At 42.2% G+C, this 23279-nt stretch overlaps 1 protein-coding gene across 8 annotated transcripts in view; it reads right to left on the minus strand.

Annotated features, from left to right (window-relative positions):
- Positions 1-579: 579 nt before the first annotated feature.
- PARP11 (poly(ADP-ribose) polymerase family member 11) overlaps positions 580-23279 on the minus strand; it is a 35680-nt gene continuing 12980 nt past the window's right edge. For 4 of the 8 annotated variants that reach the window (XM_059935128.1, XM_059935129.1, XM_059935131.1 and 1 more), the window contains 7 exons: positions 18976-19104; positions 17994-18114; positions 15598-15673; positions 12495-12567; positions 12285-12415; positions 5086-5237; positions 3090-3561 (listed from right to left, as the gene is read on the minus strand). In XM_059935128.1, the coding sequence (XP_059791111.1) occupies positions 3245-3561; positions 5086-5237; positions 12285-12415; positions 12495-12567; positions 15598-15673; positions 17994-18114; positions 18976-19104 (999 nt within the window). In that variant the 3' untranslated portion in view covers positions 3090-3244. Of the gene's footprint in view, positions 1273-2853; positions 3026-3089; positions 3562-5085; positions 5238-12284; positions 12416-12494; positions 12568-15597; positions 15674-17993; positions 18115-18975; positions 19105-23279 lie in introns of those variants that run through there. The other 4 variants (XM_059935134.1, XM_059935132.1, XM_059935133.1 and 1 more) reach the window with 4 other exon arrangements.

Here is a 23279-nt window from a genome sequence, read left to right on the forward strand (position 1 = left end):
AATGAATCTCAATAATAGTCCAGCATTTAGACAGACTGGGACATGGTTTTAGCGAACGGAAAACTTGACTGTTTCCGTGGGTAGTAAGCCTTAGTCATTCTGCTTTGCATTTCTCCCAGCTCTACAATTAAGGTATCTTTGATACCTTCCTTTTTGGCCAACAGAAGCTTAAAAGATTAAGTGAAATGTCTAACGTTCTTCAAAAGGACATACCGGGAGTGGCTGGAGGTTGGTGGACTCAGGAAGCTTGCTCTTCGGGTGACCGCAGAACACCCTCCAGAACGCTCCTCTGGGCCAGGAGCCACCGAGACTAAAGGCGCCAGGCCTTGGTCTATTTCAGAATTTTCAGTTGCACGGAGTAAATGCTGTTCCCCACGGGTTATATGCTTAGCTAGTGCTCCTGATGATTCAAACTGAGAGCAAGGGTCTTCCCCCACCTGCAAGTCAGTTACATAAGAGTTACAGGAAACAAACACCTCCGGAGTCCATTAAGTTTGAGCTGAAAACTTGGGTTTAAATAATGCCAGGTGGAGACGAGACACAGAAATCACAGAAACAAATACATGGCACACACAGACCTCCAGGACCTGCTCCGGAAAGCTTTAATCACTCCATGTAGAAACAATACATTCATACATCCAAATAACTCCCAAGTCTTGACCAGCCTCACTGGAACAGTCTATTGTATTTTGTATTTGGCATTAATACAAAACCTTCCTGTTCATTACCGCCAAGATTTAGGAGACTGTTACTTATAAACACAGTTTTTTTTTTACCCTGAGGCTGATATTACCAAAGTGGAAAAGAAGAATTACTATCAGCTGGAGTGTATTTAATGCAGAATTTAAAAAATCATTTATTCATGACTCTGGAATGTTTCTCTCCCCACTCCCACCCCCAACACTATGTGATGACAAGAGAAAAGATGGCAAACGGCGGTGTCTGGTCTGATTACACTGATGACACGATTCTCAACTCGATCTACTGATGAAAACAAAGACACTAACATCGATGAACTCAACACTATCACGTTTAAAAAAGGGCATCACAATCAGCTCTTCCTTATAAAAGGGGAGCTGGTGTCGGTCTCAGACATGAATAACGGCACAGTTGTTACTTACAGTGTCTATGGCGGGGCACTCTGCCTACTAGAGATGAGCCAGGTAGCCACGTGCAGAGTTCACACCCGTTGCCTTGCAAGTTTCAACCTTGGGCTCTTAGTCTCCTGTAGATCAGATCGGCACGTGTCCAAAAGAGTAACAACCCCCAAAGCTACAACAGTTACCCCATTCAAGTGATGCAAGAGGCAATCATGTTAAATTGGAAAAAAAAAAAAAAAAGATAGCCGTGTTGAAGTGCGGACCATCTTAACATCATTTTGTATGCAAATAACAAGTAAGCAGAAGAGCGAGCGTTTCAGAATCTGACTCCCTGATGTCTCTACGGTCCTCTTTTGGGAGCGAGTCCGGAGCAGCAGTGTGCCACCTCCCACAAGGCAGCCTGGTGACTTTCCCGCCTGTATTTCCCTGATGACCTCAGCATGCTTCTAAGATGTGTCCTTTCTAAACACTAACAGCACTTGATCGAAACCGGCTGTTAGTCTGCACATCAGAATTGGGAAATCTTTTTTGTCACTTGACTGCAAAGTATTGGACGTGCAATTTCCTGAGTACTAGGTACTCCCTGTGCACGACTTACTTTCGGCTGCACAATCACGTGTATTCTGGGCTACGATGAGGATCTGGGGGTATGTGGCAGCTGAAGAATTACACACCTAATCATGCTCCCTACTCCTGATTTGTATTATTTCTAGATGCCTTCCCAGTTCAAGTGATGGAACAAGCGTCCCAGGCATAGACGTTTACTGGATTTTTCTTGAGAAGTTAAATTACGTTCACTACCTTTCAGCCCAAACTGACTGAAGATAATGGAGAGGGAATTTAGTATTAAACTGAGTTAGAAAAAGGTTTCCCAGAAAAGATACCAGTGTTCTTTTTTTTTCAGGTAGAATCATAGAAAATCAAGGTTGGAAAAACACTTAACAGTCATATGGCCAATTCCCCCACCTGACACCCAAACTCCTGTATAACATCTCTGCCTCGTTGTCGCCCAGCCTCTGCTAGAATAGTTTGAGGGGCAGGAAGCTGTTCCAACATCACTTAGCCCTCCTTAAAACAGAATAGCCAAACAGGTGCAGCAGGGAAACAAACTTCCACTGGGCATGAGTATGCATTATACCGAACTTTACAAGAGAGTTAGCAGATTGTCAATTGCTACTCAGAAGATTAAACCAGATTTGTTCCAAGCATCCCAGGCCTTCTGCAAATGATTCAAAATGGGGAGATACAATTTAGAAGTGTGAATTTTATAAATCATTGCTGAATAGCTGTGTGTTTGTGGGGGGCAGATAAAAAAATCTCTTAGAAGTAATCATTGTAGTGACCCCAAAACAAAGGGAAAGTATGTGTTTAAAATAATAAATAAAAGTTTCATTCTGAAGATGCAATAAAAACCTCGTGCAGTTAAGTCCTGGTACGAGAATTCAGGAGCGCAGGGGGATGACGCACGGGCTGATTACGGTCAGTTCAGCAGAAGAGAAGGAGAAGGGCAAGGCCGAGTGTGCGGCCTGCCGCCCGAAGGCATCGGGAGCAGGGCACCCTGTCTTGAGCCTCTCCTTCTGGCTTGTTTGGCAGCACTGCCAACGATTCTCTTGTTTCTATTTCTCTCAAGGTACTCAGGCTGCTTCAAGGTTTTAAATTCCACCCCCGCTTCGGAAGACTAACAAAGCAACACATAGATCGGTGGACAATCATTTCAGAACTCGTTTACAAAGGCTCAATTCCTCTGAAGGGACACCTTTATGTCTATGTTTTTATTTTTTGAACATACATATGAATAAGTCTATTTGAGCTGAAAACATTTACCCTGAAGACACGGATGTAAACTTTAAAGATGGAGGGACTCAGCTGATTGCGTTTTGAGCGCTGTCTTTCACCCCAGGTGTTAAAACAGCAATGGTATCGATCTGTAACAAACATGAGTAACAAACATGAGTAATGGACAAAAACAAAACAACAACAAACCAACCCTAAAGTCAGTATGTCTTTTTATAGGGAGGCCCCTTTCTTTCACATCTGCTTCAAAAGGATCAGATAATTAACATTGAGCAGCTAGGTGACCGGCAAGCAGATCTCCCTGCGAAAAAGAATAAAACTTCTCCGACCATGGAAGCTTGGAAATGAAATCAGTGAAAGTCTATCAAGTACTCGGGGTAGATCTGGTTGGCATCGAACACCACGAAGACCCTGGGATTCCAGGTGTCATCCACACAGCTGTCATACAAATTCACGTAGCTCCCGTCTTTGGAAGGAGGGCGCACGAATTTGGAGTCTCCGTTTATGTAATCTCCAATCAGCACTCGGGCAAGAAACATAGATTTGTACGTTCTAAACAGATGCTGCTGTTGCAGGTTTACGCCGTGAACCTGGAATGTGTTTCCGTGCTTTACGTCGTCTTTGCAGAAGCGGCTGGCATAAGCAGCATCTCGAGCAAAATAGGTTCCTTAAACGAAAAGGAGCCCGAAGAGCCAAGATTACTCCAAGGAGTGTATGAAACACAAGCAAAAAAAACACTGTGATTGTTAGGGGGAGAGACACACGGAATTGGGTAACAGGAATAGACATGGAATTTCCTCGCCAGTAGGTTTTAAAGAAAAGAACAGAAATCCGTCTGTTATGGACAGCTGTGATGCAGGCTGCCACTGGGATAGATCTGTTAGTACAGACCAGAATCCCCACCACCAACACCATCCCCGTGCCCACCAAAACGTAGCAACCAGACTTGTGTTTTCAAAAAGAGTCTTATAAAGAAATCCAATACGTAAGATGGATACAAATGGTTTCTGTGATTACAAGTGACAGGACCTGCCTTGTCACTGCTCGGACCTCCCTCCCACTTCTGTTTCCTTCCACCCTTTCCCCATCCACCACCCACCCATCTAAGCATCCACTGGAGAGCACAGTGAAACCATGGGTCTGCAGAGATGATTTCAAACCCCAAGAAACCACATTTCTGTGCTACAGGGTAACTGCTCAATAATATTTCTGGAGATGAGAGAACCCCATATCCAGGAAAAGATTTCTGGAGAGTGTGATGTTATTCACACCTGAACGTTCCAAAAGGACAAGCTCACTTGTCCGCTGCCTAAAGAGGAAACCTCCGTGAAGAATCCGACTCTTCCAAAATGGTAGGCCTAGGAGGCTGACATCATTAAGGGAATACTTAACCTAAAACATTTCGGAAATGAACTGCAAAGTCTATTACCCAAATCCGACGGGACTTAATGTAACACCTTTCTGATCCTCTTACAGTTAAATAAATGGGATGGCCTTTAAAGTCGTTATTTTTAAAATTAATTTACTCTTAAAAATGTAGCACCTCCTGATCCTGAGTGGTAGCCAGTTCTCTTGCTGGAGGTTAAGGTACAAAATAAGGACCAAGCAAAGAAATGTCCACCCCTTACCTTTTCCCCTCCCCTCTCTCCTTAATTTGCTTGAGTAGTGAGCACAAACTGGACAACTTAGACTTTCACAACATTAGAAAAAAGGTGAGGATTTCCCCCATTATTCCTTGATGCTCATTAATATTCCTACCTATCATTTTCTAAAAAACAAAACAAAACAAAAAATAGACCTATGTACAATGTACACATTAATTGATTTATTTTATAGTGCTCTATGTACTTGACATAAAACAGTTCAGTGTATGGGTTTATCCATGGAAGGGACTTATGCATGGAAAGTAAACGTCATAATGCAAAAATCAGCTAATCTGGACATGATGCCCCATCTGAGTGACTGGGACTTGGGGGGTTATCTAATCTGGTAGAGGTGTAAAAAGCTTTCCTTCCATCTTGCACACCCAGGAAGTGGCTTTTCGGTGTCTCAGAAACTCTGAGGGTGTGCCAGGAACCCAGTACAGTAACTTTTAACTTAGTGACTCTCAAGCCCCTGAGCTACAAACAGTCACTCCTCTCTCAGGAGAGGAGAGTCTCTTCTAGCGCTCCAACTGGATCCTGATAGTTACCTTTTCCAAAGAGAGCACCGTGTATACCATTGATTCTCCAATCAAAGTTATGAATGCAAATTGCTTCCACAAATTCACTGCTGGTGCCATGAAATAGCATCTGTTCATTAATCTGAGGCACGCCTCTTTTTTTCTTGAGCTGAACCTTTTTCCTAAAAACACAATACACAGACACAAAACACACAGATATCTACCATAAGTGGCATTATAAATTTTTCAAGGAGCAAACCTCAATAGAAAGGGTAAAACAGAACACAGTTCTTTAACATACATCATAAGTGGACAAATAGCACTGGAAAATAATAATCTCAAATGATCTTGCACACATAAATCATCTCATCAAAAATTATTAGTTAATATTGACACTGAATGTTGAAAATTATACCAAAAACTATAGGTATCCCAGACAATGCCCCATCATAGTAAAGTGACTGATCGCCTAAGCCAACCAAGCATTACAGATGCTTAAAAATGACACTACAAACAGTAAATAATACATAGTTCACAGAGTCTTTAAACAGTGAATTCCTCAAGCACGGACCATGCCTTAATCTTTTTATCCCCAGACTAGGACATGTTGGTTAAACTGAACTGAACTTTGCATCTTAGGGCTGGAAGGGACATGAAGCCATCCAGTTCAAACCTCTTGCCAATGGACAATTCTCTTCCAACACATAAAATGATATTCAATGTAGGACTTATTGTAATAGTAAAAAAACAAACAAACCGAAAACAGCCTAAAATTCTTTCACAGCAAAAGGAATAATTATATATTTATACATGAAAGTTAAAATAATGAACTAGATCTATATGTATTAACATAGATACCTCTTGAAAAATAATGTTTAATGTAAAAAGAATGATGCAAAAAGAGACCTATGTCTCAAAATAATAATGTGTATTGTAGAGGTATACAAACATAGGTAGTAAAAAATATAAAAACACGGATAAGAAGGTATCACAGCAACTTGAGGGGGAAAGAAGGAGGAGAGGATGGGGATGGGGGAAACATTCCACCTTGATCTCTAATGCTGTGTATCTTAAAAAAAAAAAAACCAAACAAAAAAACCCAGACACAAAGATGAAGAAAATGTCACAAATATTAAAATGTTAAATCTGATTGGGAGGTACATGGGTGTCTGTAAACTACTGGCTGCATTTTCATTTAAATATATTTCATTCAAAAGATGTCTTAAAGATTAGAAAGAACCCTCCCCTGTTAACTCCGTAACGAGAGCTGCCCCGTGCCTGCTCAGCTCACCCCGTGTCCGGCGCTCCCCGCTCCGCACGACAGCCGATATATTGGCCATCAGCTGTAATTGTGAGAAAGCCACCCCCCGACGGTGAACCAGAATCTGCCTCCCTGGTACTTCTACTCTCGGTCTTAGTTATTCCCTTCTGAACACAGAACAACCAAACGCTTAACACAAAACAACTCCAAATATCCAGGAATAACTCTGAACACCGATAGGCTTTTTTCCCCAGGTGAACAGACACCACTGTCTCAACTACTCCTCCCAGGGCACAGCTTCTAGGCCTTTCTCCACCCTGGACAGCCTTTAGTGGGCAGGAATCTGCTGGACACCTTCTATTCCGAAAATGCTGGGAAGAAAGAGAAACAGAGCCCAGATGTCGTGGGACGGCGCCCAGCTGAGCTCGCTCTGCACCAGGCGTCACGCTACTGATGGAAGCTTGTCGTCAGTTAAAGCTGCCGGGGCTTTCTCAAAGCAGGCTTCTCTCGGCTCGCTAGATTTGTGCAACTGATGTCTAAATCTCATGCAATAGGTTTATTTCAATTAAGCTTTATCTTGATATAGTAATTTTAAAAGTACAGAATTTATAAAGAGCAGGCAGCTTAGGGACTGTTCGGGGCTGGGGGGAAGGACACTTGCCCTTAAATGCCAAGAGAATGGAAATGTATATGGTCGTTCTCAGAGCCCTCTGGCAGCATGTATCAAAATTCAAATGCATATGCTTTCATCTACTGGAGACAGTCTTTTCAGACCATTAAGCATGACATTAGGAAGATGTGCATTAAACAAACATTTATTTCAGAAAAAGCCAGCATGTTTTCACAAAGAACAAATTATGCCAACTTTCTTTTTGGACCTTTATGTACTGTCTGCCTTGTTTTTTTTACAATGCACATTTGTTGCTTTTCTAACTAAGAAAGAAATCTTTTTAAGAGAAGATAATCATATTTGTTTAGACTCACTGTTTCAATCTTCCAAGGTCTTTCTGACTCCTGATTAATTCACCCTACAAGTAAGCTTCCCCTTCTAGTTTTGAATCTTCCACAAGTGTGATAAGCAAGCCTCCTACATTTTCATCCAAATTCCCGACAAGAGATGTGGAAGGGCTCAAGAAGAAAGCATGCATGCCATTCAAGTTACTCTTTGATAAGACTTTTAACCAGGTATTACTTTTTCCCTTTGTATGGTCACCCGGCACCCATCTCTCCATCTCGCCTCCATCGTAAGGGCCTTTCTCAACCACTCGTAGAAATCAAGTTACACTGTCTAAGGGGCTTATCCACCTACCACTATGGCAGTCCTCTTAGTTAGCGGAGCATCAGTGAATTCATTCTGGTTTTTTCTAAGTAAACATTTCTTTAACATACGTCCTTCAAATATTAAGCTTCACGGTCTATAATGACTAGAATCCACGCTATAATCAAGATATTCACTCATCACTACTTTGCAGGCACAGATTAGAATGAACTTTGGTTTCAAAATTCACTCGAGTCTCTCTTAGATAAGATAAATGAAGTGGTGGTTAGTGAAAGAGCCGGAAGTGTGGGCACCGAAATTCTGCTCAGCCACCGGATAGGTACAGCGTCTATGGGATGGGGTGGTCACAGCTCTGCACCCCCCATGGTGTGCACGGTTTACTTTAGTGCCCATCGCCAAGGCACCCAGGACACGCGGAGACTCACACTGTGACCTTGGTCTAGAAAGGCTAACATTGGGTTCCAGGGCCTCTTGGGCTCCAGTTAAACCTTCAGGGAAAGTCACAGGATTGAAACCAAACTAGGTTCTCCACCACCCTGCCCATCTTTGCCCAACCCCACATTCATCTCTGAACTTACTGAAAATGCTGTTGCACCCACTTCTCAAAGATGTCTTAAAAGTACCCTCCCCCCCAGGGACTAGGGTGCCAACCGGGCCAGGCTGGGTGTGCCCCACATTCCAAATGCAGCAGGAAGAGCTTCGCGCTCTGGACTGGAATAGGTTCGTCCAGTTTAGACCAGCGGTTCTCCCTCCTGGCTGAACACCGGAATCACTTGTAGACCTTTTTAAAGATAAAACTGTCAGAACGCAGAGGCTCTGATTCAGTGGCTCTGGGATGGGTGACAGATGCCCAGGTTAAAGAGCTTCCCCAGGTGATTTTGACAGGCAGCCAGGATGGAGAACCTCGCACCTAAATCAGCATTCTTAACAAAGCAGCAGCCTTCCCTGCTCTTATTTCCTGCTGCCTTATCCTTCCCCTCCCTGGACCAGTCCAACCGTCTCCCCTCACTGCTCTAGAATTGGGAGTGCTGGAATCAATCAAACATCGCCATGGTTCCCACCCCAAATCCGCACGTTCCCACGTCAGCTAAGCCCTCGACACTGATGGAGACCCCATGGTTCCCAGGTTAGCTCTTTCTCCCCGCCATGTTCCACAGCGGCTGTTTCCTGTCTCCCCTTTTCCTCTCTCTCCCTCACATGCCCCCCCTAGCACCTCATTCTCTGCAGGCGACCTCACTTCTTCCTTCCCCAAGGAAACAAAGTATCAGGAAGGAACTCCCTGACCTACCTCATCTCCGATCCCCTCCCCCTCCTCATCTGTAAATCTAACTGGACCACCCTGTCTCTCTCCTTCTGACCCACGTTCTCTGAGTCCCACCCCATTACCCTTCCCTCTCTCTGCTGTCTTTTAAACTCTCCCTCTGCGTAGGTTCTTTCCTATAATAATGTAAATATCCTCAGGTCTCTCCCATCTTTAAATTCGAAAAACAAAACCAAGCACCCTTCCCACGCCCACGTCACCATCTTCTCACATCTCTCACTCTCTTCACTGCCGAGCGCCTTGAAAGAGTTGTCAGCGTTTGCTGTACACACAGTATAGCATCTACCAACGTTGCTCTTGCCTAGGGTACCAAGGACATTTTATTGCAAAATCCAAAGGACGTTTTCAACATTCATCGTTCTTGGCATCTCTGCCGTATGTGACCCTGAGGACGACACATACTCGTGTCAACCACGTTCTTCCTTCGGCTCCTGTGATTCCACATTCTATGGGTTTTCTTCCACCTTATGTGGTTACTTCTCAGTTTCCTCCCTGGGCTTTCTCTTCCTCTGTTCATCCCTTCCAGAGTTTGGTCCTTACCCCCTTCTTTTCCTAATTGGCATAAAATACTTGGTCATCTTATCAATTCCTTTGGCTTCTATGACCTCACACTTCCCAGTAACTCCAAAACCTTTATCTCTGTCTACACTGCTCTCTTGAGCTCCCAACCCATGTATCAACTGCTAACCCCTCCCCGTCCTCCCCAGACCAAAACCTGTTCCTACCCATTTCCCTCAGTCGATTAGAACAAATAAGTCTGAATCCTTGGAGTTATCTTTCCCATCTCCCTTACCCACCCCATCATGCACATTAAATCAAGTACCAGGCAATATCATTCTATATCTCTAATATCTCAAAACAGTCCTCTTCACTGCAGTGGTACAGATAGCACCTTGGTTCAGGCCATCCCGTGTGTCACATTTGTAAAGACTGAAGCAATTTCCTAAGTCGGTCACCCTTCTGTGATCCCTTTAAGCCCGTTTCTCAGTCTCAGCACTGCTGACGCTTTGGGCTGGGGGGCGCTTTGTTGTGGGGCCCGTCCTGTGCACCGCAGGATGTTTAGCATACCTGCCCTCCGCCCCGCAGACGCAGTGGTACCCCCCAGCCTACACCGTGACGACCAAAAACAGCTCCAGTCATTGCCTAACATCCCCTAGTGGGCAAAATCACCCCTAACTGAGAACCGCTGCTTTAAACTCCTTCTCCACAGTGCAGCCTGATAAATTATTTTTCTAAAATGCAAATCAGCTCCATCACTCTCTTGCCTAAAGTCCTGCAATGGCTTTCCACTGTCCCAGGGAAAAAACCCAAACCCCTTAGTTTGTTTACAAGGCCCCGCGTGGCCTGGCCTGTGCCAACCCTCTGACCCAGACGCCAGGTCAGTCCAACTCATAAGGCTGATGGAGAAAATCACACGACCACCCAGTGGGTCTCCCACAAACCCCTGCATGCTCTACCTCCTGAGTACTTTTCTAGCACCTTCTCTCACCATCATCCTATCTTCTGTCCTATTTGAAACCCTCTCAATGTTCTGCATTCCCTCTTGTCATCGATCTCTGGCCCATGCTGCTCCCGATGCCTGGGGTGCCCTCCCCTCTCCTCCCGCATCCAGCCCAGACGACACCGGCTTAGGAAGTGCTCCGTGACACCCCACACACACCCTACTTCTGTCCAAGCTCTGGTCCTGTGCACTCTTACATCCCGAGCGCCTAGAACAGTGCCTGGCACAAAGCTGGTTCTGGAACATATTGCTGGAAGAAGGGAGGAAGGAAGGAAGGCCTGGACAACATGCAAACTGACATCTGCTGGACTCATGTGGGCTTCCCGCCTGTATAGTGAGTCACAGGTTACGTGACAATGGGGTGGACGACTTCATTTTCATCCTTCAGGCAGAGATCAGAATGACAGGCTGTCTTTAAAATGCGACTCAGTATTTTCTGCTGTCACGGCAGGTGGCAGGTTCATTTCCCATCACAGATTTCTATAGGCCGACCTCACATAACATCATGAATGGCATCTACAGAGTAAAAACATCTCCAGTGAGATTCTTAGTATATGATGTGTTGGGGATTCACTGGAACATTTCTACCACTAGGAATTAATTGAGGTCTCAAATTACGAGGAAGACTGATAGGAATTCCACCTCAGAGGCCCGATTAAGAAGAAGGAATTAAGTCTTCATCAGAACATTTTAGGAAAACTTACTTTATTCACTGAGAGAATAAGATCAAAGAAGACGGAGGCTTCCATCCTCCTCTACAAAAGAATCACCTAAACAAGACCTGAATAAAACCTAAACTCAGTTAAACTCAGTATTGTCAGAAATAAAAGTGGGCTGTGGCCAAAGACTCAAAATTACAAAGAATACAAGCTGAAAACCCTTATTTTATGATATAAACTATTATGAGAATAAAACCTGGAGTTTACTCAGGCTGTAGGAACTGACCTACCAGAAGCATGAAAGAATTCTGCATATTATCACCAAACAAAAGTCAGCCTGATTTTCAAGTATATGAGAATGAAATGAGTTAAGGCCTGGGATTCGCTTTAAAATACTTCAGCAACAACAATAGCATAGCAAAAGAGGAGATAGATTATGATGGTAAATCTAGATAAATGTTAAATCAGGATGATGGATACACAGGGTTCATGACATTAGACTCTATTATTTGAAATTTTCCTGACTAAACGTTAAATGCTTGTATTAAAAAATATTAGAAATCAAACCTTGAACACAGATTTAATAAAAGTATTTCAGAAAATCACTTAGTTTAAGTAATGCTTGTTATTCAGAAAAATACAGCACAATGTGTTCGTGTGGACAATACCTGTAAGTTTCTTGTAATGGGCTTTATTTTTAGGTTAAGTGCACACCAAGCAATCCAATGGGTCATTTCCAACCTAAATTGAGTAATGAATGGAGATTTTAAATCTAGAACATAAACTCCGGGCTAAGCAGGGAATTTGAAGGTACGTTTTACAATGTCCTTCAAAACTAAAAACAAGCAAATGACTCACAGGCTAGGAAGTCTGAGCCAACAAAGTCATAGTAACAGAACTAAACAGCTTCCCAGAAGCCCTGGTAATGCTGATTCAGCCACGACGCCCAGCTCGAAACTCTGAAAGCAGTGCAGAAGAGGCTGTCAGACAGTGTTGTACGGGACGCTGGTGCTGGCTTACGGAGCAGCTCTCCCTGAGGACGAGGAAGAGAGCTGAAAAACCAGGTCAAAACACGCACAGTGCGTCTACACAGCTCACGTGGTGGTGCCACTGACAATGAATACAATTAAACATTTGTGCTTCACTGTCTCTGAGACTGTAAAAGTCTCAGAGGCCAAGGAGGGGGTTCAGAGTAGAAACTGTCTCACCTGCAAAAGAACTCCCACAAGTCTAGGTTTTGAATTCTCTGAATTCTTTTAATTCTGTTGCGATCCACTGTTTTCCCAAAGAGACTAGCAACTCCATTGTATTCGTGTGTTTGATTGTGCAAAGGAATGAGCTGGAAAGAGAAGTTTGCACAGTTTTACTGGGGTCCTTTCCAATCTCTCCCACCTGCAGTTGGTCAGTGCGGCTCTCACCTGATAGGGCAGGTCGGTATTCACATTCTCCCAGTGGAGTGGCATGGGGATGGCCTCATTTTCACAGATATAACTTTAAATAGAAAAGACAAAACAAAATATTAGAAGCTGATTAGAATCACTGTCAATGACTTAGACGTTTTCTCCCAAGCTGAATTTTCATGCTGAGGTATTGTGACAAACGCAATTAAGTGTAGTCCTTGGTTTCTTTATTTTAAAATATTTATTGAATATCGGCTTGTGTGCAGCTTTTTAGGGGCTGAATTGAGAAATCTGATGGGAAACGTCTAATCCTACATAACATTAAGATTTCAAAAATAGTCGTTTAATTCAGTCTTGTTTTTCTTATTTTTTCAGAATTTCTTTTAAATGTAGGAAGATTTTAGGTGAAGAAAAGGAATTTCCAAGACGAAAATCAAAACTTCTTGATTAAAACAACAAACCTCTTTAACAGATGTATACTGACTATTAAATACCATCCAAAACCCTCGGCTGCACGTTCGACATCCTTCAAGATCTAATTCAAACCTAAACCCTTCTCTCCTTATTGTCCACTATCCCCCTGCACGGTCCGCATGAACTCACTCAGCGGAGAAGCCAGTAAAGTTATCCACCATGTTTAAGCCACTGGAAGTGAACACAGAAAAAGACAAGGATCTTGGGGAGCTTGATGGCAAAAGGCTGTAACTGATAATATTGATATGAATCCTTTCTGGTGACTGGAGGTTATGGAAGAAATTCATAAATTTCAAGTCTATCTTTAGCGTACTTTTTAACTCATTTCAACTTTGGGAAGATCACACAATCATATGATTTAAAGATGAATAGGTATAAAAAAGTGAACGGTGGACGGTTTCCCTCCCACTCCAGTCCTTGGTCTAGTTCTCACCTCTTGCCTCCATTCCAAGTAATCACTGTTTTTAGTCTCTTGGGTATTCTTCCAGAACTTCTCGAGGTTAACACAAGCCTTTTTTTTTTTTTTTTTTGCACACATGAATGGTAGCATAATCATGTGTCTTTTACAGCTGCTCTTTTTTTTCACTGACTATGTTCTTAGAGATCCTTCTATATCAGTAGGTAAGAGAGCATCCTAGCACAGAGCCTGGCACAGGGCAGACACTGCTGCATGGACACACCCCTACTGATGACAAGCCCCCTACTGATGACATTTAGCCTTTTTCAACTCTTTGCTACTGTTAAGGATGCTGCAAAGAACAAGTCTGTCCCTTTGTCATTGTACATGGCCACGTGCCAATTTTTAGGATAACATCTTTGAAATGGCATTTCTGAGTCAAAGAATATATTTATTCCTGATTTTGACAGAAACTGCCAAAGTGCCCTCCTCGAAGGCTATACTCATTGACATTTCCCCCAGAAATGTAGAGAATGCCTATTTGCCAACAACCTCTCCAAAGGAGTGTGTTGTCAAACTTGAGAATTTTTGTCAATCTGATGGTAAGAAATAATCTGGTATAATTTGTATTTCTCTTATTACGAGTGAGGTTGCATGAACTGTTCAAATTCTTCTAAGAATTCTTCTGTTCTCATCCTTCTAAGGGGTTGCTGGTCTTCTATTTAGAGATTCCGAAAAGTACTTCAAATACTATACAGATGAACCCTTTGACTGTGATACCGAGTAACAATACCTTTCCCAGGTTTTCTTTGTTTTTTTTGGTTTTTTACTTTGCCTGATGTATCTTTTAGCTATGGAAAAGATTTTTGTTTGTTTGTTTAATGTTTGTAGCCTTAGTTAACTGTAAATTCCTTGCCGATAGGAAATGTACTATTCACTTTGCATGTCAAAAAATGCTCAGTGTATTCCTGTAATAAATAAACATTTGTATATCAATACCTCGTCATCTTCATCACTCTTCTGTATCCTACCTAACTGTTCTTCCTCTTTTATTATCTTGCTTTTTGTCCTCTGTTGTGGTTAATTCCCTCCCTGTCCTATCTTTGTTCTATGGCTTGTATAGTCTGTGAGAGAACAAAGTGCTTGACCCCATTACGTGCTTCTCCCCACCAAAGGGTACCAGATATAATAACACACAGTTACAATAACAATTTTCCATTATTATGTCTCATTTTTCTCCCAGATTCCATACCCTTTGAAGATAAGTAATTCTTTTATTAAAACCCTTACACTTAAGAATGAGGATGTGATGTAGCTGGTAAGGAAGTAAGATTCTCTCCCTTCCACAGAAGTACTGGAGCATTCATTATATAAGTACTTGAGTAACTTTTAAATCATGACCCTAAAATGTAAGCCAAAAGTCTCAAGAAGCTAACTGACAGAAACTTTAAAAATTTCTGTCTTTAATCCTTTCAAAATATCTCCTTGAAAGGAACAAATGGGCATCTCCTACAATTCGCATGCTAGCATTGTTTCTGTTTCATTTTAAATTCTTTGAACAACAGGAATTTCAATACTTGATTGAGGAATTGTTCCAGAAAACAGGAGACATGCCCTTCAACTCCATTCATATGAATAACAAATATTTATTCTCTTGTGGCATTTATACCTCTCTTTTCAGGCTATAGACAGCAGGAGACAGAAAAAGGAAAACTTGCCACCCAGATCCAGGAAGCAGGAGGCTGTGCCCTTGTCCCACGCATCCCCATCTTCCCAGGTCCCCTTTAGTCACTACAGATTTGAAATTACTTCTAGGAGTTGCCCAATGGGGTTCAGTGGAGGTGAAGACAAAGTGGGTAATTACCTAGGATTTATGGCCCAAATAACTGGATGGTCCTGTGAGAGTCTTTCCAAGCTAATTAAAACTTACCTCAGTAGGTTATGTTAAGGATTTATAGCAGAGAGCATAAAGCATTTTGTAACTACCGTGCAAAGTGCTCTAAAGAATTGAAAAATACAAATATATAAGGGGAAATGAAAAGGACAACAGGAAAGGAAATGCCAGCAGAAAATAACAATACTGCTCTTGCATCAATGAATGTGAAATTCAGTACAGAAAAGATCAATATTAAGATTATTAAATAACCTACTGAAACATTTTCAGTTTATTTGTTCCTCTGTTAAATATTAAGGAAGAAAAGAGAGAGAAAAAGCCCACTCTTGCTTTCCACCCCATTCTCTCCACAATACCTGAAAGCACTGATAGAAAAAGGGGCTCTTTTTATTAAGCGCTGTTTTCCAGTGGTGAGATTCATCTGCTTCATTTCTGTGCAAAAAGACAAAGATGTTAGATAAGTCCACAGAAACACACTGTGCTGTAAATTGTCATGAAAATTTCTAGCCACACTACATGATGGTCAGGGAATCATGGAGCTTTGGGAGTAGCTACTAAGCACAGTATATTAGGGATACTTGACCAACATCTGTTTATCATGGCATAAAAATAAGCTTCATCGCTTGATCTAAGCTCACACAGGAGGAAGCTAACCTCATACACGGCTCAGTATGTAAGGTCTATCCCTTTCTGTACCATACTTGGGTTAAACTGACCTGAAAATAGGAGAGTTCTCAACTTAGGAAAATTAAGAGTACTAGAAAGAGAAAGAAATTACAGTACTGAATCTTCTGGTTGGCTTCTTAAGTGAAAAATGTTACTTTGATTTCTCCAAAAATTTTGGAAATGATAAAAAAGATATATTACCATGATAAAACGTGTACAATTCACAGAGTTTCAAAAATTTGTACATTTCTTGCCTTCTCTTTAAATTGTACACCTAAACCAAAAAAATAGAAAACCTAGCTAGACTCAACACAGACTTATATGGAAGATTCTAGTGATGAAAGACTAATGAACTAACTAAAGTATCATTTTCTTCTTTCCTCTGTTCCTCAGCTGTGGCAATATTTACTAGGCCCCCCTCTTCATTCCCACAAAGTTAGGTGCTAAGTCTTAATGTGAGATTCTTGTCAGTTTACCTTGCCTAACTGGCATCATTCCACGCCAAGGTAAAGGGGTTCACCCATCCAGGCCAATGCTGTGTGAAGTGTGTTTGCCCTTTCCGTATTCTCCTAGGCTCTGCACACACTGGCGTGACCACCGTGCAGGAAAAAAGAAAGGTCATCCCAGCACATGCAGTGAAGCCTGTGCTGCGTTCTTCTTATACTACCTCGTTTTGAGTTTGCTTTTCACCATTTTTATAGAGAAGCCGAGCTGGCTTGGGGCAGAACCATGGGGGCTAACTTTACAAGTGGTACATGGGAAATGCTAATACCTGTACCTCTGAAGCAGTGTCATCACACAGAGGAGCGGGAGCTGGTGCTATTATATGTGACCCCTATTCTTTGATGAAGACTTAAATAAACTGCACCGTCTGAGAGAAATCTTCCAAAAAATACAGCTTACGAGAAAATATTCTTTCAGAAAATGCGGCTTGCTGGGCTACTACCAAAAGCTCTGACAAACTCCGTCCTCTACATGAAGCTTGATGTCTGCACATTGTGATGTCTCAGTATGGCTTCAAAACTGACAGGTGTACACGAGACTGAAGTGTCTGCCGACACCTTCCGTCTAAGACAAATGTCAGGCCCCCTTAAAGGCAGCCTATTTGCCTAATGTCGTAAAATATGCTTAGTCAGGAGTAAGAATCTAATGGCTTTAACTCTTGATTTAAAAAAAATACTAACTCTGGGGGCACAACAGTCATTAGAGATCTGATTGCATCAGTGTCTTAGTGGACAAATCTCCTGCAGCATGTCTGGGCCTTGGCTCCTCCAAGGGAATCTCCTAGGGTTTCAACACCCTCCCTCACCACAGTATAGCACTGACTCTGTCATAACGACTCTACTCACAGAAAATAGGAAAGAACATCTACAGGACTGAGCTGTGTGGCAGCCCAAAGGCGCTTTTGTTAAGAAAGCCTCCCCTCCAGGTTTTGTTTGCCTCTAAGCGGTAAACAGCTGAGGCTGGCAGCTTGAAACTGCAGGGTGAGTCCAACAGGTTTCTCATAGGGTCCCTAAAAACATGCCCATGTATCATGGATGAAATACAAAGCGGGGCTGATTTCCAGATTAGCTGGTTAATCTGTGAAAGAGCCAACAAAATCAGAAAGTGGCAGGCGGCAATGTCCGTTGAAGAGTAGTTTTCTAGGAAAGACACCAAGAGATGGGTCATTCAGCTGAACTTTGGTCTTAAAACTCAATCCAGCTACCTATGACTCTGTCGTGTAACCTCTCTGATTGATCCTTAAAATATCTGACTGATCCTACCTATTTCAAAAGGCTGAGAGGATGATGAATAAAACAATGGCTTAGAGGTGTTCTGTGTTCCTTAGAAGAGAAGTATTACAGGAAAATACAGGACAATCTCCATATATGTTAGTATCTATAAGCATATAAATAACCTTTATAAAAGGAATGTTGCTCAAAAAGATTTTAAATCTTGAATTTTTGTACAGGTATTTTTATGTGTTACAAAAAGTATTTACTCTGCTGTCTGCAAGTATGTCAACTAATCCTGATTTTCAGAACTGCAGATTTCACCATATCAACATACTAAGAACACACAACTATTAGGGAAAAAAACATACCTGCAAAGTCTATCTTGTAGCTGAATTTGGAAGTAGTAAAAGAAATGGAGCCACAAGGGTTTGTTTTGAAGCTTTTTTCGATATCTTCACTGCTAACTGAACACTGAATGTTGGTATCCGGCTTTAAGACAAACCAGAAAGTTCATTTACCAGCTGTTCACAGGAATGGCTTGGCCACAAAGGCAGTAATGGGGGACGGAGACCAAGATTGGAGGGACAGAGGAAACTTACTAATCACCTGTTCTAGTTCCCAACACACGGGGAGAATCACAGCTAAGACAGCATATGGAAAATAGCTTAAGGATTTCCAGCAAAGAAACTTCAACAACTGGTTATAAGGACTTTTTCCAAAGTACTACAGTGTTTCCAAATTATTGCCAAAATTACACATCTTAAGTGGCTCAAATCAAATCTTCTTTAAGTAGCCTTGTAAGCAAAAAAAAAAAAAAAAAAAAAGTCCACAAGCTCTTGAGTATGGGTTCAAGTCTCAGCTTAACCGTTAACGAGCTGTGTGACTCAAGACCAATTACAGTAACTTTTCTGAGTTGCACTGTCTTTGGCTGTAAGACAGAGTGCTAGAATATGCTTTCAGGTTGCTGTGAGGCTGGAGGAGAAGACATCTCTACACCCCCTAACCTAATACCAGGAGCACAGAGGCGTTTAAGACCGGCTTGGTTGCTTCCCCTTCCCTTTGTCCACCAAACCAGGCCTGGCCTTGCTCACATGTGCCGAGACCATGTACCCCTCAGTCACACTTGCACTCTGGACACACCGAAAACACACACCATTTCTTCTAAGTAAACACTGTGAAAACCTGGGGAAAGGAAAAGGACCAGAAGAATTTCTGATTTTTCTTTTCGTTTCGCCCTCTGACTTCCCTGAGGTTTGATTTCTTTCGGGTGTTGCCCGTACTCCTTTTTCACACTGGCACAATGGTGCTCCGTGAGTCCAAACCCCGCCTGCTCCGCCGGAGGGGCGCTACCTGAAACATGTGCCACTTCCCGCACTCCGCCAGGTAAAACCAGCCCCACTGCGTGTCTGACGTGTCCATCTCATCCATCTCGCTGTTTGTAGTCTTGGATAAGAATTCTTCTGCTCTGTGAAACATCTCCTGAAATGCCGGGAAGAGGGAGAGGAAGAAATCGTTTTCTTAATAACCAGTGTGCTTTTCACATATCATTTTTCTTCTCACAAAGAGCTGTATTCCAACAGTGATGTTGACAAATAGCATTCTATCTCGCATACTGGCTCTGAAGATAAACATATTAAAATGTTAAATTATCACATCTGCACATCTTTCTTGGACATGGGCCATAACATTCCAGTTTTTTAGCAGCAACTGCTACAGAAACGATTTGGGTGTTTTGGGTTAATTGCTTATAAGAAAAATTCCATAGTGGACTGTTTAGAAAGAAAAAGGAAAGATTCAGTTTGGGATTATGAAATAAACCACAAATTTACTTTTTTGTTTAAACTGTCCACGATCTGATTAAAAAATCTGGTCTTTATTTTAAAAAATGTTCACTATCCTCACACTTAACAAATAACACAATCAGACACTTAGGTGGATATATCAATGTCCACACAACCACTTAAGTAAGCTGTATCAGCACCTATAAGCACTCCAGATTCTCAGTTTAGTGCCAAGAAATTTCTGTCTTATCAAATGTTCACGTATTTGGTCAAAAGGATCCACTATCACAACTAGTTAAGACCAAATACAACTGATTTTTGTTTTAAATATTCATATTCCGGGAATTCCCTGGCGGCCCAGGGGTTAGGACTAGGCGCTTTCACTGCCGGGGCCTGGGTTCAATCCCTCGTTGGGGAACTAAGATCCTGCAAGCCGTTCGGCACGGCCAAATAAATATTCATATTTCATTTAGTGGCACAGAAAGATGTTTATAGCATATAGTGTTGAGTACAAAGAAAGTTACGATAAATAGAAATAGTATGATCCGATTTTAATAAAAAATACATCTATATTTACCCACATGAATGTTTGTGTACGTGTCTGTATATGTATGTGTGGGTATACGCATATGTACATACACACAGAAAACGTCTGGATGGATACATAAACATTTATCATAGTTTTTCCTGAATATTAGGATAATAATAATATTAATCCTTATAGGGCTCTTACTATGTGCCAGGTGCTGTCCTCAGTACTGCACAAGTAATAAGTCACTTGGGCCTCACAACAACCCTTTAAGATATGTACTATTAATACCTCAAATTTATAAATGAGGAGGTCACACAACGGGGATGCCAGGATTCAAACCCAGGCAGTCTGGATCCAAGGTCTGTCCATGTAAGCACCATAGGCTACTACCTTATACTTCCTTATCAATGACTTTATAATCTTGCCTATATTATGTACACATTATTTTTGAAAAGTTTTAAACATTTTTGGGTGGAGACTGTGATGAAAAGGAGGTCATCAGAAAAGGGGCGAAGACGTTAGTCAAAGAAGATTCAACTTTATCTGGAATGTGGCTTTCTGTTCTCATTCTTTAAGGGTTTTTAAATTATTAATTTAAATTTGCACAGCTAACACATGAAAATCTCTCCTTGCAAAAAACCAGAACATTCAAGATAAAGCTAAAGACTCTTTTTGACTATCACTTCCATTCCTGGTACCTCTCACCTTCCTTCGCCAGGGTTAATCAATACTGTTTGCTTACTGTGCAATTTTCACGCTTTGCTCTGTGTGGGTGTGTTTCATCATATACACACATATAAACTTATATGGTTTCTGCTGATTTGTTAAAAATTTGATTTCCTATATCTCTTTTTCTTTAACAAAGAATATGTACTATACTTGGGTAATTTGGAAAATATTTGTTTTAAATTTCATTGTTTAAAGTGTACAGAGGTGGTGTAACCTGGGATAAGCTTCCATGGCCTTGTTAAGGCCACAGCTTCCTCCTCACAGAGCCTGGATGAAAGGCTCCTTCCTCCCGGGGCTGCTGGGAGAGGTGATGCTTGGTCCTGCAGCAAAGTACCAGGCACAGCACCTGAGCTCAGGGAATGGGGGCTTGTTATTTTCTCATTCACGTTTGGAAACTCTCTCCAAGGGATGCTTTGTGATTATGTTCGGGATTTTTCCTTCATGTTTTAAAGTGGACTGGTGACTAAGAAATGAAAACCAGAACACCCTAGGAGCAAGAGCTGCAGATTTGGGGCCCGCTATTTACCTTATGTATTTTAACCCAATAAAAAAGGCAATGATTTAAAATTTAAGATCAGTTGTGTAGGTTAACTATTCACAACACCTGCTCTTCCTTCTATGACTTATTGTTCACATAATTTGCTCATTTTACTCTGAGAGACAAAGAAAGCGAGAGTGACTTAAATTTAGTTTTTCTTCTGAAAATAACCAGAAAAATTTGGAAGGATGAGATTCAAGGAAATAGTTAAGATAAATATGTGGCTTATGAGTTCCATCTAGGAGAAAAGGGAACGGGAAATAGGAAAGCCCCCTTTACACAGCATACATGCAACATGTGTGCTTTGCTACGTCACACTGTTCCCAAGACCGCACCGTGAGCCAGGTTACAAGTGGACGTGTTTCACCAAAGTCCCTTCAGAGCGTCCTGTCATGAGCAGCTCTCGCGGGGGGAGGTGGGCAGGATAGACTCGTCTCACATTCATCCCTATGCGGAGAGGGCAGCACCACAGACAGCTACCACTGCCCTGAAGCGCTTCAAATTTTATAAAATTCCTTGTCAGTTTACACAAATTTTTTCCTGTACAACCCAAGGCACAGGAGAAGTCATTCTCCAATTAACTTTAGGGAGAAAAAACCAAAGCAGAGAAGATACAATTATGTTGTCTAGAATCATGGAGCTGGCAGTTCAAAGAAGATTCTAGAAACACCCGAGGCCTCCGGACCGTCAGCTCTTCCCTAAGCTATCGGCCCCCTGCCTCCTTTTCCTACATGGACAGTTGTTCCTTCTCTCCTCTGGGGCCAAAGCTGAATGTGACTGCTTTGCTTCACAGATGCTATGGCTTTCTTTCCAAAGACTCAGACACAGTTCGTAAGACTGACTCTTATGGTTTGCTACAAGTTCATCCTCCAAAGGAATGGCTATTCTGTATAATTAGGCTCAAAGAGTTAAGTCAAGCTTCAACGAACAACTTTAAAATACTGTAACCAGAGTATTAATGGATCTAGGATAGAATACATTTACAGGCAACAAAAGGAGTGTGCACCAGTTGTCCACCAGGGAAAAGGCAGTGAATGAATGTTAGTGGAATGAATTAGATCAGCCACAACACCATCATCTGCCTTGCTTTTCCGGTTTTTAATTGGCAGACGATGATACTTCCTGCACTTCAGGCTGAGGAGGACAAAAAAGCTAGTATAAATTGGAAAAGCGTTTTGTAAATTTTCCAGTGCAATGGGTACGCTGGTGGAGCTTGTCTGCAACGCTAACTATTCCAACCGGAATACTTATGCAGCCTGGGAGCAATCAACCTGGATCATCAAATTGAAAGGCCAGGTGGGAGATGGGCTTAAAATCAAAATCCTGGTCTATGGGAGAAAAATAATACCACCTTCCAGTTTGGTTAAAACCTTTCTGATGAGTTTATTAAAATAAACAAAATATAATCTATTTTGTTAGGATAAACATAACACCTTGAGGAAATCATAGCTGGTAATGAAAACTTCCTTGTCTCTTATAGGAAGAAGGTCCAAAACTGGATACTGAAAGCTTACAAACAGGGTGGAACTTTTGGAATGACGGAGTAAGGAGTGCAGTGGGCCCCTCCCCAGCAAAACTGCATTTTAACTGGTGGACATTATTTAAAAGAACAACAACATTTAAAGTCTCTGGAAATTGTCTTAAGATCATCTAGCGAATAGAGAAATATTTATTCAGGAAAATCTACTAAATCTCCAGAACAGGCAAGAGTCTGGCATTTGGGCCGAGATCTGGTCCACCACTCCCCACCCCACCCGCTCAGTGTTGCAGACGAGAAGACAGGGGCTCCCTTTCCCTCCAGCTCCCAATCTGGGCCTATTTCACTCTGGAAGGGTCAGGCTGCCCACAAGTGGAGAAGGTCTACTCCGGGCAGGCAACACAGAGGACCAATCTCCTTTCCTCTACCCGGTCCCCACTCATTTGGTGGAAGCTCCAGTCCAGGCCCAACCGGCTGTGAACACTGGGCCCTGATTGCTCCCACCCAGGTACAGGGCGGTTTCTAGGGTAGTGGTTTCACGGCAGGAGGGGTAAGTCAAGTAGACCAGGGGCTGCCACCACCCCTCCCACCCAGGGT

The sequence above is a fragment of the Balaenoptera ricei genome, chromosome 10 (assembly GCF_028023285.1).
Source record: "Balaenoptera ricei isolate mBalRic1 chromosome 10, mBalRic1.hap2, whole genome shotgun sequence".
Classification (NCBI taxonomy): Eukaryota; Metazoa; Chordata; class Mammalia; order Artiodactyla; family Balaenopteridae; genus Balaenoptera; species Balaenoptera ricei.